Here is a 15569-nt window from a genome sequence, read left to right on the forward strand (position 1 = left end):
TAGGTATTCTTGGAAGGAAAATGACTGAGGAATCATCCTGAATTAACAGAAAATGAAATTTATAAAATACAAATTCAGAGTTCATTCAATTTATTTAACTTCCATTTCTTTCCTAAAACAATGGCACATTTGGCTTTAAAAATTCAAAGTAGGAAAAAATCCACAGGGAAAATATATAAAATAAATAAACAGCTTATAAAGAAAAAGAAAAGAATAATTGTCTCACTTTTGGCCTTTGTTAGGAGATGCCACAGACAAAGGTTAAGAGCCTTTTAAAGTTGGTAATTGTTCCAGTTTGCTAGAGCTGCCGTTATGCAAAATACCAGAAATGAATTGGCTTTTATAAAGTGGGTTTATTTGGTTACACATTTACAGTCCTAAGGCCATAAAAATGTCCAAACTAAGGCATCAACAAGAGGACACCTTCACTGAAGAAAGGCCGATGACGTCTGGAACACCTCTGTCAGCTGGGAAGGCACATGGCTGGTGTCTGCTGGTCCCAGGTTATGTTCCAGTTTCTCTCTCGGCTCCTGTGCGTCCTTAGCTTAACATCTCCAAACATCCTTCTGTCTCAACTCCAAGCATCTCTGAGCATCTCTGTCTGCTCCCAAGCATCTCTCTGAAAGTCTCTCTCAGCTGCTCTTGGGGCATTTTGTCCTCTCTGATCTCTGTGTGAGCTCTCCTTAAAGGACTCCAGGGAGCTAATTAAGGCATCCACATCTCCATGGAAATAATTTAATCAAACTTTTCCACCCTAATCAACAGACTATAATCAGTCTGCTCCCACAAGATTGCATTAAAGATTATGACTTTTGGGGAGGCATAATATATCTAAATCAGCACAGTAATGCAGCTATGAATTCTGTGGTGCCCACCTATTTCTAAAGAGCATAGCCAAGACAGCTAGTCATTGAATTCACATAAACAGCTTAGGTCACTCCACAGCTTTAGACAAAAGTGTGTCCCATCTATACATTTCCCCTGGCTATAGGCCTTTTAAATATCCACATGTTTTTCATCAAAACAAGAGGAATCTGACTCTTCTACAAATCTCAGATACCAATTATAAACCCCAAAGCCTAGAAGGAATCTCTTAGTTTCACCTCCTTGTGGCAGCTTCAAACCCAGAATGTGAGAATGGTAATGACCACAACAAAGTCTGAAGAACTGGGTGGAGGTAGAAGAGAAATAACTTCAGGATGACTGGCATGAACTAGAAAAGCCCTGGGCTAGAATTGACTGTAGGATCACGAATCTCCCTTGGGTGCAGTTGTCATTTGCTTCTCCCTGGCAGGAAGGTCCTTCTTCCCTTCCTCTTACTTTTCCCACCTCCTTCAGATTCTCTTACAGTGATGGTAAACAATTGTGACCTTCAGAAAGGTTTAATTATGGCCTAATTTTATGTAAATTTATAAATCCACAAGGCAATGAGAAGAAAATCATAATCAAAAGAACTCTATGTTAAAACTCTAAAATTGTGCTTCCCTTTCTTTTCAAATGTGTCTATAACCCTCCTTTCAGATGTATCCTTGGTTGTTTATTGTAACACCCCTTGTTTGAAAAAGTGTGCATTTGAATTGCTTTTCAAATATATATTATTTCTGTGTTGACATGTTTTTACATGTTTCCCTCCCCTGTAGATCTTAAAACAATTTTTGGAGAGATGATGAGGGGTTGGGGGAGAGATCTTAGGTTACTCTTAGGTATAAAAGTGAACCCATAAACTAATGTGTTAAGAGCTAAGGTGAGGTATTTACTTGGATTCTGGTAGATGGATACTCCCCCGTACTTTTCCTGTATGCAGATTTTTAAAGAAATAGCAAAAGTCATATTTCCAAAGGGGAAAACCATAAACAAAAACACAATGAATTTTAAACCTACTCTCTGGTGACTTATCATTCCAGATTATCTTTACATAGAGAGAAACTAATGAACTCACCTGAGATGGGTTGAAGGACTGACACTAAATGCTCCTATGAGTTAGGAGCTCGCAGGTGGCGGTCAGCGATGGACACTTTAGTACACACTGCTCAAATTTGGTTCCCTGGACTTGGAGACCATGAAGGGAAAAAATGTGATGACTGCCTTATGTTTCCCTTGTGTGTTTTCTCAGAAAAACTGAGTAGTGAGCGTGCTACTGAGATGGAAAACATGAGATCCTTGGTTCACAGACTGTTTACAGTCTTGCATTTGGAAGAGTTTCTGATAAAGAGAGAGCGCCATATACTGGAGAAAATTGACTGCCTTAAGGAAGAGCTGCATTCCCTCGAACAGGTTAGGAAGCATCACAATTGAGTCTCAATGAAAAAAATACCTGACTGTCATGTGAGCATTTTTCTGAGGGCTCTATATGCTCATTTTCTCCTTTAAGCTTCATAACAAGCCTATGAGGTTGGTATTGTTATCTTCCTCATTCTTTAGGTGTGAAAATCGATATAGCTGAGGCACATTGCTGCTAAGTGGCAGAGCCAGAAGTTGAACTCAGGCCATCTGACCGTAGAGCTGCCACTGTAAACTCTGTGCTGTACTTCCTTTCCTTGGATCAGCCATTTCTCTGCCAGTGAGTGTTAGGGTAGATAATGGCAGTCTTAATATTTTTCTCTCAACCTGGGAAACTTGTAATATGAACTGGGGTGCACTAGCTAGGATATTACCTTAGCATTTTTTGGTTTTGTTATTTTTTCTTTTTATGGACAATGGAACCAGGGTCCCAGCTTCACCTAACAGAATTGAAAATTAGTAATGGCTTCTAAAATATGAAGTTAATCAATGGTGGAAAAAAAGTAACTTTAATTTTGGGGAGTGGTCTGCTTTAATTGAAAGAACTTCATCCTATAAATCTTTTGATCTCATTTATGGTTTTTTTTTTTTTTTAATGGGTGGATTTATGTGTATGCTGGCATTGAATAGAAAGTTTCTGGAGATGTAAGGAGTTTTTAATAGTGATTAGATTGTTTAACTACATTTTTATTTTTTCTTTACTTTTTAAAAAAATTGGTAATGTTTATTTGAGTTAAAATTAGGTATTATAAAAAGATGCCCAGAGGCGGGGCAAGATGGCAGACTGGTGAGCTGTAAGTTTTAGTTACTCCTCCAGGAAAGTAGGTAAAAAGCCAGGGAACTGCGTGGACTGGACACCACAGAGCAATCTGACTTTGGGCATACTTCATACAACACTCATGAAAATGTCGAACTGCTGAGATCAGCGAAATCTGTAAGTTTCTGCGGCCAGGGGACCCGCGCCCCTCCCTGCCAGGCTCAGTCCCGTGGGAGGAGGGGCTGTCAGCTCCGGGAAGGAGAAGGGAGAACTGCAGTGGTAGCCCTTCTCAGAAACTCATTCTACTGATTCATACTCCAACCATAGATAGACTGAGACCAGACACCAGAGAATCTGAGAGCTGCCAGCCCAGCAGAGAGGAGACAGGCATAGAAAAAAAAAAAAATAACGTGAAAAACTCCAATAAAAGCAGAGGATTTTTGGAGTTCTGGTGAACACAGAAAGGGGAAGGGAGGAGCTCAGGCCTTGAGGCGCATAAGCAAATCCCGAAGAAAAGCTGATCTCTCTGCCCTGTGGACCTTTCCTTAATGGCCCTGGTTGCTTTATCTATTAGCATTTCAATAACCCATTAGATCTCTGAGGAAGGCCCTTTTTTTTTTTTTTTTTTTTAATCCTTTTTTGTTTTTATAAAACAATTAATATAAGAAGCCCAATACAGAAAGCTTCAAAAGAATTGCAATTTGGGCACATCAAGTCAAGAGCAGAACTAAGAGAGCTCTGAGACAAAAGGCAATAATCCAGTGGCTGAGAAAATTCACTAAACACCACAATTTCCCAAGAAAAGGGGGGTGTCTGCTCACAGCCACCATCCTGGTGGACAGGAAACACTCCTGCCCATCGCCAGCCCCATAGCCCAGAGCTGCCCCAGACAACCCAGTGTGACGGAAGTGCTTCAAATAACAGGCACACACCACAAAACTGGGCATGGACATTAGCCTTCCCTGCAACCTCAGCTGATTGTCCCAGAGCTGGGAAGGTGGAGCAGTGTGAATTAACAAAGCCCCATTCAGCCATCATTTGAGCAGACTGGGAGCCTCCCTACACAGCCCAGAAGCCCAGAACTGCCCTGGGGACGGCACTCACCTGTGACATAGCACAGTCATCCCTCAACAGAGGACCCGGGGTGCACAGCCTGGAAGAGGGGCCCACTTGCAAGTCTCAGGAGCCATACGCCAATACCAAAGACTTGTGGGTCAGTGGCAGAGACAAACTGTGGCAGGACTGAACTGAAGGATTAGACTATTGCAGCAGCTTTAAAACTCTAGGATCATCAGGGAGATTTGATTGTTAGGGCCACCACCCCTCCCCGACTGCCCAGAAACACGCCCCACATACAGGGCAGGCAACACCAACTACACAAGCAAGCTTGGTACACCAATTGGGCCCCACAAGACTCACTCCCCCACTCACCAAAAAGGCTAAGCAGGGGAGAACTGGCTTGTGGAGAACAGGTGGCTCGTGGATGCCACCTGCTGGTTAGTTAGAGAAAGTACTCCACGAAGCTGTAGATCTGATAAATTAGAGATAAGGACTTCAATAGGTCTACAAACCCTAAAAGAACCCTATCAGTTCAGCAAATGCCACGAGGCCAAAAACAACAGAAAATTATAAAGCATATGAAAAAACCAGACGATATGGATAACCCAAGCCCAAGCACCCAAATCAAAAGACCAGAAGAGACACAGCACCTAGAGCAGCTACTCAAAGAACTAAAGATGAACAATGAGACCATAGTACGGGATATGAAGGAAATCAAGAAGACTCTAGAAGAGCATAAAGAAGACATTGCAAGACTAAATAAAAAAATGGATGATCTTATGGAAATTAAATAAACTGTTGACCAAATTAAAAAGATTCTGGACACTCATATTACAAGACTAGAGGAAGTTGAACAACGAATCAGTGACCTGGAAGATGACAGAATGGAAAATGAAAGCATAAAAGAAAGAATGGGGAAAAAAAATTGAAAAAATCGAAATGGACCTCAGGGATATGATAGATAATATGAAACATCCAAATATAAGACTCATTGGTGTCCCAGAAGGGGAAGAAAAGGGTAAAGGTCTAGGAAGAGTATTCAAAGAAATTGTTGGGGAAAACTTCCCAAATCTTCAAAACAACATAAATACACAAATCATAAATGCTCAGCGAACCCCAAATAGAATAAATCCAAATAAACCCACTCTGAGACATATACTGATCACACTGTCAAACACAGAAGAGAAGGAGCAAGTTCTGAAAGCAGCAAGAGAAAAGCAATTCACCACATACAAAGGAAACAGCATAAGACTAAGTAGTGACTACTCAGCAGCCACCATGGAGGCGAGAAGGCAGTGGCACGATATATTTAAAATTCTGAGTGAGAAAAATTTCCAGCCAAGAATACTTTATCCAGCAAAGCTCTCCTTCATATTTGAGGGAGAGCTTAAATTTTTCACAGACAAACAAATGCTGAGAGAATTTGCTAACAAGAGACCTGCCCTACTGGAGATACTAAAGGGAGCCCTACAGACAGAGAAACAAAGACAGGACAGAGAGACTTGGAGAAAGGTTCAGTACTAAAGAGATTCGGTATGGGTACAATAAAGGATATTATAGAGAGAGGGGAAAAATATGGCAAACATAAACCAAAGGATAAGATGGCCGATTCAAGAAATGCCTTCACGGTTTTAACATTGAATGTAAATGGATTAAACTCCCCAATTAAAAGATATAGATTCACAGAATGGATCAAAAAAAATGAACCATCAATATGTTGCATACAAGAGACTCATCTTAGACACAGGGACACAAAGAAACTGAAAGTGAAAGGATGGAAAAAAATATTTCATGCAAGCTACAGCCAAAAGAAGAAAGCATGTAGCAATATTAATCTCAGATAAAATAGACTTCAAATGCAGGGATGTTTTGAGAGACAAAGAAGGCCACTGCATACTAATAAAAGGGGCAATTCAGCAAAAAGAAATAACAATCGTAAATGTCTATGCACCCAATCAAGGTGCCACAAAATACATGAGAGAAACACTGGCAAAACTAAAGGAAGCAATTGATGTTTCCACAATAATTGTGGGAGACTTCAACACATCACTCTCTCCTATAGATAGATCAACCAGACAGAAGACCAATAAGGAAATTGAAAACCTAAACAATCTGATAAATGAATTAGATTTAACAGACATATACAGGACATTACATCCCAAATCACCACGATACACATACTTTTCTAGTGCTCATGGAACTTTCTCCAGAATAGATCATATGCTGGGACATAAAACAAGCCTCAATAAATTTAAAAAGATTGAAATTATTCAAAGCACATTCTCTGACCACAATGGAATACAATTAGAAGTCAATAACCATCAGAGACTTAGAAAATTCACAAATACCTGGAGGTTAAACAACACACTCCTAAACAATCAGTGGGTTAAAGAAGAAATAGCAAGAGAAATTGCTAAATATATAGAGACGAATGAAAATGAGAACACAACATACCAAAACCTATGGGATGCAGCAAAAGCAGTGCTAAGGGGGAAATTTATAGCACTAAACGCATATATTAAAAAGGAAGAAAGAGCCCAAATCAAAGAACTAATGGATCAACTGAAGAAGCTAGAAAACGAACAGCAAACCAATCCTAAACCAAGTAGAAGAAAAGAAATAACAAGGATTAAAGCAGAAATAAATGGCATCAAGAACAAAAAAACAATAGAGAGGATAAATATCACCAAAAGTTGGTTCTTTGATAAGATCAACAAGATTGACAAGCCCCTAGCTAGACTGACAAAATCAAAAAGAGAGAAGACCCATAGAAACAAAATAATGAATGAAAAAGGTGACATAACTGCAGATCCTGAAGAAATTAAAAAAATTATAAGAGGATACTATGAACAACTGTATGGCAACAAACTGGATAATGTAGAGGAAATGGACAATTTCCTGGAAACATATGAACAACCTAGACTGACCAGAGAAGAAATAGAAGACCTCAACCAACCCATCACAGCAAAGAGATCCAATCAGTCATCAAAAATCTTCCCCACAAATAAATGCCCAGGGCCAGATGGCTTCACAGGGGAATTCTACCAAACTTTCCAGAAAGAACTGACACCAATCTTACTCAAAACTCTTTCAAAACATTGAAGAAAATGGAACACTACCTAACTCATTTTATGAAGCTAACATCAATCTCATACCAAAACCAGGCAAAGATGCTACAAAAAGGAAAACTACCGGCCAATCTCCCTAATGAATATAGATGCAAAAATCCTCAACAAAATACTTGCAAATCGAATCCAAAGACACATTAAAAAAATCATACACCATGGAGCAAGTGGGGTTCATTCCAGGCATGCAAGGATGGTTCAACATAAGAAAATCAATCAATGTATTACAACACATTAAAAACTCGAAAGGGAAAAATCAATTGATCATCTCAATAGATGCTGAAAAAGCATTGACAAAATCCAACATCCCTTTTTGATAAAAACACTTCAAAAGGTAGGAATTGAAGGAAACTTCCTCAACATGATAAAGAGCATATATGAAAAACCCACAGCCAGCATAGTACTCAATGGTCAGAGACTGAAAGCCTTCCCTCTAAGATCAGGAACAAGACAAGGATGCCCGCTGTCACCACTGTTATTCAACATTGTGCTGGAAGTGCTAGCAGGGCAATCCGGCAAGACAAAGAAATAAAAGGCATCCAAATTGGAAAAGAAGAAGTAAAACTGTCATTGTTTGCAGATGATATGATCTTATATTTAGAAAACCCTGAGAAATCGACGATAAAGCTACTAGAGCTAATAAACAAATTTAGCAAAGTAGCGGGATACAAGGTTAATGCACATAAGTCAGTAATGTTTCTATATGCTAGAAATGAACAAACCTGAAGAGGACACTCAAGAAAAAGTACCATTTTCAATAGCAACTAAAAAAATCAAGTACCTAGGAATAAACTTAACCAAAGATGTAAAAGACCTATACAAAGAAAACTACATAACTCTACTAAAAGAAATAGAAGGGGACCATAAAGATGGAAAAATATTCCATGTTCATGGGTAGGAAGGCTAAATGTCATTAAGATGCCAATTCTACCCAAACTCATCTACAGATTCAATGGAATCCCAATCAAAATTCCAACAACCTACTTTGCAGACTTGGAAAAGCTAGTTATCAAATTTATTTGGAAAGGGAAGATGCCTCGAATTGCTAAAGACACTCTAAAAAGAAAAACGAAGTGGGAGGACTTACACTCCCTGACTTTGAAGCTTATTATAAAGCCACAGTTGCCAAAACAGCATGGTACTGGCACAAAGATAGACATATAGATCAATGGAATCGAATTGAGAATTCAGAGATAGACCCTCAGATCTATGGCAGACTGATCTTTGATAAGGCCCCCAAAGTCACTGAACTGAGTCATAATGGTCTTTTCAACAAATGGGGCTGGGAGAGTTGGATATCCATATCCAAAAGAATGAAAGAGGACCCCTACCTCACCCCTACACAAAATTAACTCAAAATGGACCAAAGATCTCAATATAAAAGAAAGTACCACAAAACTCCTAGAAGATAATGTAGGAAAACATCTTCAAGACCTTGTATTAGGCGGCCACTTCCTAGACTTTACACCCAAAGCACAAGCAACAAAAGAGAAAATAGATAAATGGGAACTCCTCAAGGTTAGAAGTTTTTGCACCTCAAAGGAATTTCTCAAAAAGGTAAAGAGGCAGCCAACTCAATGGGAAAAAATTTTTGGAAACCATGTATCTGACAAAAGACTGATATCTTGCATATACAAAGAAATCCTACAACTCAATGACAATAGTACAGACAGCCCAATTATAATGGGCAAAAGATATGAAAAGACAGTTCTCTGAAGAGGAAATACAAATGGCCAAGAAACACATGAAAAAATGTTCAGCTTCACTAGCTATTAGAGAGATGCAAATTAAGACCACAATGAGATACCATCTAACACCGGTTAGAAAGGCTGCCATTAAACAAACAGGAAACTACAAATGCTGAGGGGATGTGGAGAAATTGGAACTCTTATTCATTGTTGGTGGGACTGTATAATGGTTCAGCCACTCTGGAAGTCAGTCTGGCAGTTCCTTAGAAAACTAGATATAGAGCTACCATTCGATCCAGCGATTGCACTTCTCGGTATACCCGGAAGATCGGAAAGCAGTGACACGAACAGATATCTGCACGCCAATGTTCATAGCAGCATTATTCACAATTGCCAAGAGATGGAAACAACCCAAATGTCCTTCAACAGATGAGTGGATAAATAAAATGTGGTATATACACACGATGGAATACTATGCGGCAGTAAGAAGGAACGATCTCGTGAAACATATGACAACATGGATGAACCTTGAAGACATAATGCTGAGTGAAATAAGCCAGACACAAAAAGAGAAATATTATATGCTACCACTAATGTGAACTTTGAAAAATGTAAAACAAATGGTTATAATGTAGAATGTAGGGAACTAGCAATAGAGAGCAATTAAGGAAGGGGGAACAATAATCCAAGAAGAACAGATAAGCTATTTAACGTTCTGGGGATGCCCAGAAATGACTATGGTCTGTTAATTTCTGATGGATATAGTAGGAACAAGTTCACAGATATGTTTCTATATTATGTAACTTTCTTGGGGTAAAGTAGGAACATGTTGGAAGTTAAGCAGTTATCTTAGGTTAGTTGTCTTTTTCTTACTCCCTTGTTATGGTCTCTTTGAAATGTTCTTTTATTGTATGTTTGTTTTCTTTTTAACTTTTTTTTTCATACAGGTGATTTAAAAAAGAAGGGAAAGTTAAAAAAAAAAAGAAAAGAAAAGAAAAACAAGGAAAAAAAAAAAAAAGATGTAGTGCCCCCTTGAGGAGCCTGTGGAGAATGCAGGGGTATTCGCCTACCCCACCTCCATGGTTGCTAACATCACCACAGACCTAGGGGACTGGTGTTTTGATGGGTTGAGCCCTCTACCATAAGTTTTACCCTTGGGAAGACGGTTGCTGCAAAGGAGAGGCTAGGCCTCCCTATATTTGTGCCTAAGAGTCTCCTCCTGAATGCCTCTTTGTTGCTCAGATGTGGCCCTCTCTCTGGCTAAGCCAACTTGAAAGGTGAAATCACTGCCTTCCCCCCTACGTGGGATCAGACACCCAGGGGAGTGAATCTCCCTGGCAACGTGGAATATGACTCCCGGGGAGGAATGTAGACCCGGCATTGTGGGACGGAGAACATCTTCTTGACCAAAAGGGGGATGTGAAAGGAAATGAAATAAGCTTCAGTGGGAGAGAGATTCCAAAACGAGCCGAGAGATCACTCTGGTGGGCACTCTTACGCACACTTTAGACAACCCTTTTTAGGTTCTAAAGAATTGGGGTAGCTGGTGGTGGATACCTGAAACTATCAAACTACAACCCAGAACCCATGAATCTCGAAGACAGTTGTATAAATGTAGCTTATGAGGGGTGACAATGGGATTGGGAAAGCCATAAGGACCAAACTCCAGTTTGTCTAGTTTATGGATGGATGTGTAGAAAAGTAGGGGAAGGAAACAGACAGACAAAGGTACCCAGTGTTCTTTTTTACTTCAATTGCTCTTTTTCACTCTAATTATTATTCTTGTTATTTTTGTGTGTGTGCTAATGAAGGTATCAGGGATTGATTTAGGTGATGAATGTACAACTATGTAATGGTACTGTAAACAATCGAAAGTACGATTTGTTTTGTATGTCTGCGTGGTATGTGAATATATCTCAATAAAATGATGATTAAAAAAAAAAAAAAAAAAAAAAAACCAATAGAAAGAATTCCTTCCACCCTATCCTTCCTGTTCCCATATCCCCTATACCTAATAACCATTGATTTTGGTTTCTTAGGAATAATTTCAGTGTTGCTTTATCTATATACAAACAAAAACAAATATATTCTTATTTTTTGCCCTTTTTCAGGAAAGAGAGCATACTATACAGAATATTCTTACCTTTTCCACTAACAGTATGTCCTCTCCTTGTTGGTTTATAGAGCACTTCCTCATTACAGTTACATAATATCTTGATTGACATATGGATTATTTTTGGTCTTTTGCTGTTAGGAATGAATCCATAAAGAACCACATATGTGCAGGTGTACCTGTAGGATAAATTCATAGAAGTGGAATTGCTGGGTCAAGGAAAATAAGCATTCTTTCTCTTAGCCAACCCTGCAAATAAACTTGTTACCCTCCTCCCTATGTGGGATATGACTCCCAGGGGTGTAAATCTCCCTGGAAACATGGGACATGACTCCCGGGGATGAACCTGGACCCAGCATCATGGGATTGAGAAAGCCTTCTTGACCGAAAAGGAGAAAAGAAATGTCATAAAGCTTCAGTGACTGAGAGATCTCAAATATAGTCAAGACGTCATTCTGGAGGTTATTCTTATGCATTATATAGATACCCCTTTTTAGTTTCTAGTGTGTTAGAATAGCTAGAAGGAGATACCTGAATCTGTTGAATGGTAATCCAGTAGCCTTGATTCTTGGTGATAATTGTATCGCTATATAGCTTTTATCTTGTGACCATGTGAAAGTGAAAACCTGGTGACTGACACTCCCTTTAACCAGTGTATGGGCAGATGAGTAATAAAATAATTACAAAAATATATAAATAATAAGGGGGAAAAGCGGTATGGAATGGTTTGGTTGGGTTTATTTATTTATTTATTTATTTTTCCTTATTTTGGAATAATGAAAATGTTCAAAAATTGATTGTGGCAATGAAAGCACAGCTATATGATGATACTGTGAGCCACTGATGGCATACTTTGGGTAGATTATATGGTGTGTGAGTGTATCTCAGTAAAATTGCATTAAAAAAAGAAAAGAAAATAGGCATGTGATTTTAGTTCGGCTTCAAAAAGTAACTTTTGAGTTTTTCATTGTTATACCCTTCTGTACTACCTTAAATTTTTTCCATAATCATGTTTTAACTTCATAACTTGAAAAAATGATTTATTAATGAACTGATTTGGAAATGAGTAATCACTTATTTAAATACGTAAATTATTTTAAAATTGTGGTGGCATATATATGTGTGTGTGTGTATATATATATATATAATGTACAATCAGTGGCATTGTGTTTTGTGAATTTTGTTTTTCCCTATCTCAGACTTCTTTAAAGTAACGTAAGTGTGTATTTATTGTTCATTTTCCTCTTGCTTTTTTTTTCCACCTAAGCTGGTGCGCTTATAAACTGAATTTTAGCAGTTATTTGCTTTTTTCCTCAGCTGAAAGCTAGAATTGAAGCTCGCTCAGAAGCCAAAACCAGTGGACTCCTGTGGGCTGGATTAGCACTGTTGTCCGTTCAGGGCGGGGCGTTGGCCTGGTTCACTTGGTGGGTGTACTCCTGGGACATCATGGAACCAGTTACATACTTCATCACATTTGCAAATTCCATGATCTTCTTTGCATACTTTATAGTTACTCGACAGGTGAGTAGTTTGTTAGGAAAATGGTAAGTTGGTACATCTTTGCAAAGAATTGCTTACCCAAATCAAGTAATGAACAATAAAGGCTTTTTATTTAACGAATTACTGCTATCTGGATTTGTATAAGGAGACTTACATAGAGAGAAATTATATGTAGCCTCTGTGGAGAAATAATTAATACAACTCACAGATTCTTCTATTGCGATAAATGTGTCAATTTGTGTTCCCTGTACCCTCATTTATAAGTAAAACTGAATTTGCAGTGCAAAACAAACAGTAACTTCAGCTTTGTCTCATGACTATTTTGCAAAAAATCTTTTTTCCTTTTTCTCCATTCTTCCCCAATATGTGCAATTTTTCTTCCCAGCAGCCTGCTTTTGAAAACTGCACTGAAGGAGCAGCTGATCTCAAATGAAACTAAATGATTTACTTGTGTCAACTTATGCTTGCTCTTATGGCCACTGCAAATATTTTACTTATCTGCCTACCTTTGCTTTTTTGGTGTTGCTGAATCAAGTATTTTCCTCACAAAGGCATTATGTTCATTCAAAACACGTTCTTTTCTGTTCTTTTTTCTTTATTCCTTTTTAGGATTATACTTACCCAGCTTTGAAGAGTAGGCAGTTTTTACACTTCTTCCATAAGAAATCAAAGCAACAGCAATTTGATGTACAGCGATACAACAAGTTAAAAGAAGACCTTGATGAGGTATCTTATGCAATACCAACCTCAACTGCAGATTTGTAGCTATAAAACAAATAACAGAAAGTAGAATTTTAGGGAGGTGAATACTGTGGTAAATAATTTTAAATGCTATGAAGGCATTTACAAGTTTCTTCTTCTTAAAAAATAGAAGAGTCAATATGGCAGCACTCCTCTTTTTTATCTTTTCCCCTTCTTTTAGATGAGGAAACAGGATCTTAAAGTTACTTGCCCAGGTATACACTGCTAGAGAGTGGAAAAATCAGTATTGCCAATCCAAAAGAGCTTGTGCTTTTAAGAGCACATCATTACAGTCCGTTTCGTAGGCAGTTTCTCTCTTTGGTATCCCGAGTTAATCTTTAACTTTTCTCAGAAAGTGACTTCTCAGCAACGTAACTAGATTTTTAATTTTTCTTAGTAATTTTATAACAAGAAAGTTTTTGGTAAAAAGTGAAAATATCCATTACTTAATGCATGCTCATTTAATAGTCAGTAATCATCGTATCTTTTGTACTTTCTAAACTGCCCATATCTGAAATTTAAAAAAAGAAAAGCTATTACTAGAACTAAATTTGTAATCCAAAAATAGGAGATAGGAGCCTTTTATTTTTTAAATATTTTATTTCATTTAATTACTAAATAGGAAAAATACAAAGAAATTTAGTGGGTACACTTGCATATTTGAATGTTACAATCCAGGAAAGCTAAGGAATGTTCTTTCAGCTAGTTTATAGGAATGGGCATTTAAGATTTAAAATAACACCTTGTAAAGTGTTATTTTTTTTAATGTAATAAAGTTGAGAGAAAAAGGAACACCAATAGTCATGGGTTTTTGTTTTGCTTTGTTTTGTTTTGTTTTAATATAAACTGGAAAAAGACATTATGAAGGGGATAAACAAATGTAAAAAAAAGCATAAGGATGAATTAGAAACCACGAACATCTTTTTTTTAAAAAAGGATTCATATAAAATTGTTATTTTAAACATTTGCCACTTGTAGTTTGAATATTTTTATTGCCCTAAGGAGACATTAAACTAATAGAAGTCCTCTCAAGCACTACGCAGATATGATTACATTCACGCTGATCACACTTTTTCATTTTTCTCATTGACAGGCACAAGAATCGCTGAAACATGTGCGCCATTCTCTCTATTTGCGATTGCCAGTAGAAGAACACAATGGCAAGGATTAATCTTACATTTTTAAATGTCATAGAATTTTTCCATTACATGTTGATTTTGCAACTTAGAAACTGGAAGTTTTTGAGTCCCATGGTTTTCAGTTTGGCTGTTTAAATCATTTTTTAGTTAATAAATTTTTTTTTATAAATCGTAAGTATTCTTTGACGTTCTTGCTTGAGATTTTTGAATTCTGGATTTTCATAACTTGTTGAGGCTTAATGTTGGAAAGAAAAGTGGCTGCTGCTGCTTTTTGGCTTTTTAGCTAAAAACCTTTGTCATCCTGTCCTGTATTGATTCTCTGCCTGGAGATGAAATGGTCAGTGTGCTTAGCATTCTTCAGCTTCATTTAGAATTGCTCCTTTCATTAAATTCTTTTGAATATGTAGTAGTTGGAAGTAAGATCTTTAGTGTTAAACATAGCTTAAGTTATAAGATACTTGATCATTTTGAAGTGTTCATCTTCAAAATGATCAAGTAAAACAAAACCTGTAGAACTTTTATCATATTTTGTCAGGTGCTATTCTAGGCACCTTACTTACATATTATTTGAAATTCTATAATCTTATGGGAAGCTATTTTTAATCCCATTTTTATAATAAGGAAACCAAGGCTTACAGAGGTTGAACAATTTGCCAAAGCTCATTACCTATAGTAGATCATAAATCACTGTAAATTTACAACTTGTGACATTTAGTTAAGTATATTTATATTTAACACTAAAGATCTTACCTCCAACTACTACATATTCAAAGGAATTTAACGAAAAGAGCGATTCTAAATGAAGCTGAAGAATGCTAAACAGGATTTCACTGCTTTCATTATTTGGCTGTGAGGCATAAGGTAATGACAGTACCCTGACATTAGAGATTTGCTTTAAAAAAACTCCAACCAAACAAAAAGCTCCACCATTTGCAAGACGTATCTATAGTTAAATCACATCATATTCAAACCTCCTACACCTTAAACTAGAGCAGTACACTGTAGACCAATATATTTTTCTATTTTTCATCGGGTTTTGAAATCTTGAATGGACTTCTTAGACTACTTTTTGTTACGTATGTGATAATTCCTTAGGACATGTGTGTTTGAGGAACTTGTTCCCATGGGAAGACAAGACCATTAATATAATAAAAACTAAGAAAAACC

General features: G+C 37.5%; 1 protein-coding gene across 2 annotated transcripts in view; it reads left to right on the top strand.

Moving 5' to 3' along the window:
- Positions 1-14577, top strand: part of MCUB (mitochondrial calcium uniporter dominant negative subunit beta) — a 116330-nt gene extending 101753 nt beyond the window's left edge. For both annotated transcript variants that reach the window (XM_037830447.1, XM_037830449.1), the window contains exons 5-8: positions 2114-2274; positions 12340-12543; positions 13132-13248; positions 14357-14577. In XM_037830447.1, the coding sequence (XP_037686375.1) occupies positions 2114-2274; positions 12340-12543; positions 13132-13248; positions 14357-14434 (560 nt within the window). In that variant the 3' untranslated portion in view covers positions 14435-14577. The remainder of the gene's footprint in view (positions 1-2113; positions 2275-12339; positions 12544-13131; positions 13249-14356) is intronic.
- The last annotated feature ends 992 nt before the right edge of the window (positions 14578-15569 follow it).

This window comes from Choloepus didactylus, chromosome 3, assembly GCF_015220235.1.
Source record: "Choloepus didactylus isolate mChoDid1 chromosome 3, mChoDid1.pri, whole genome shotgun sequence".
NCBI lineage: Eukaryota > Metazoa > Chordata > Mammalia > Pilosa > Megalonychidae > Choloepus > Choloepus didactylus.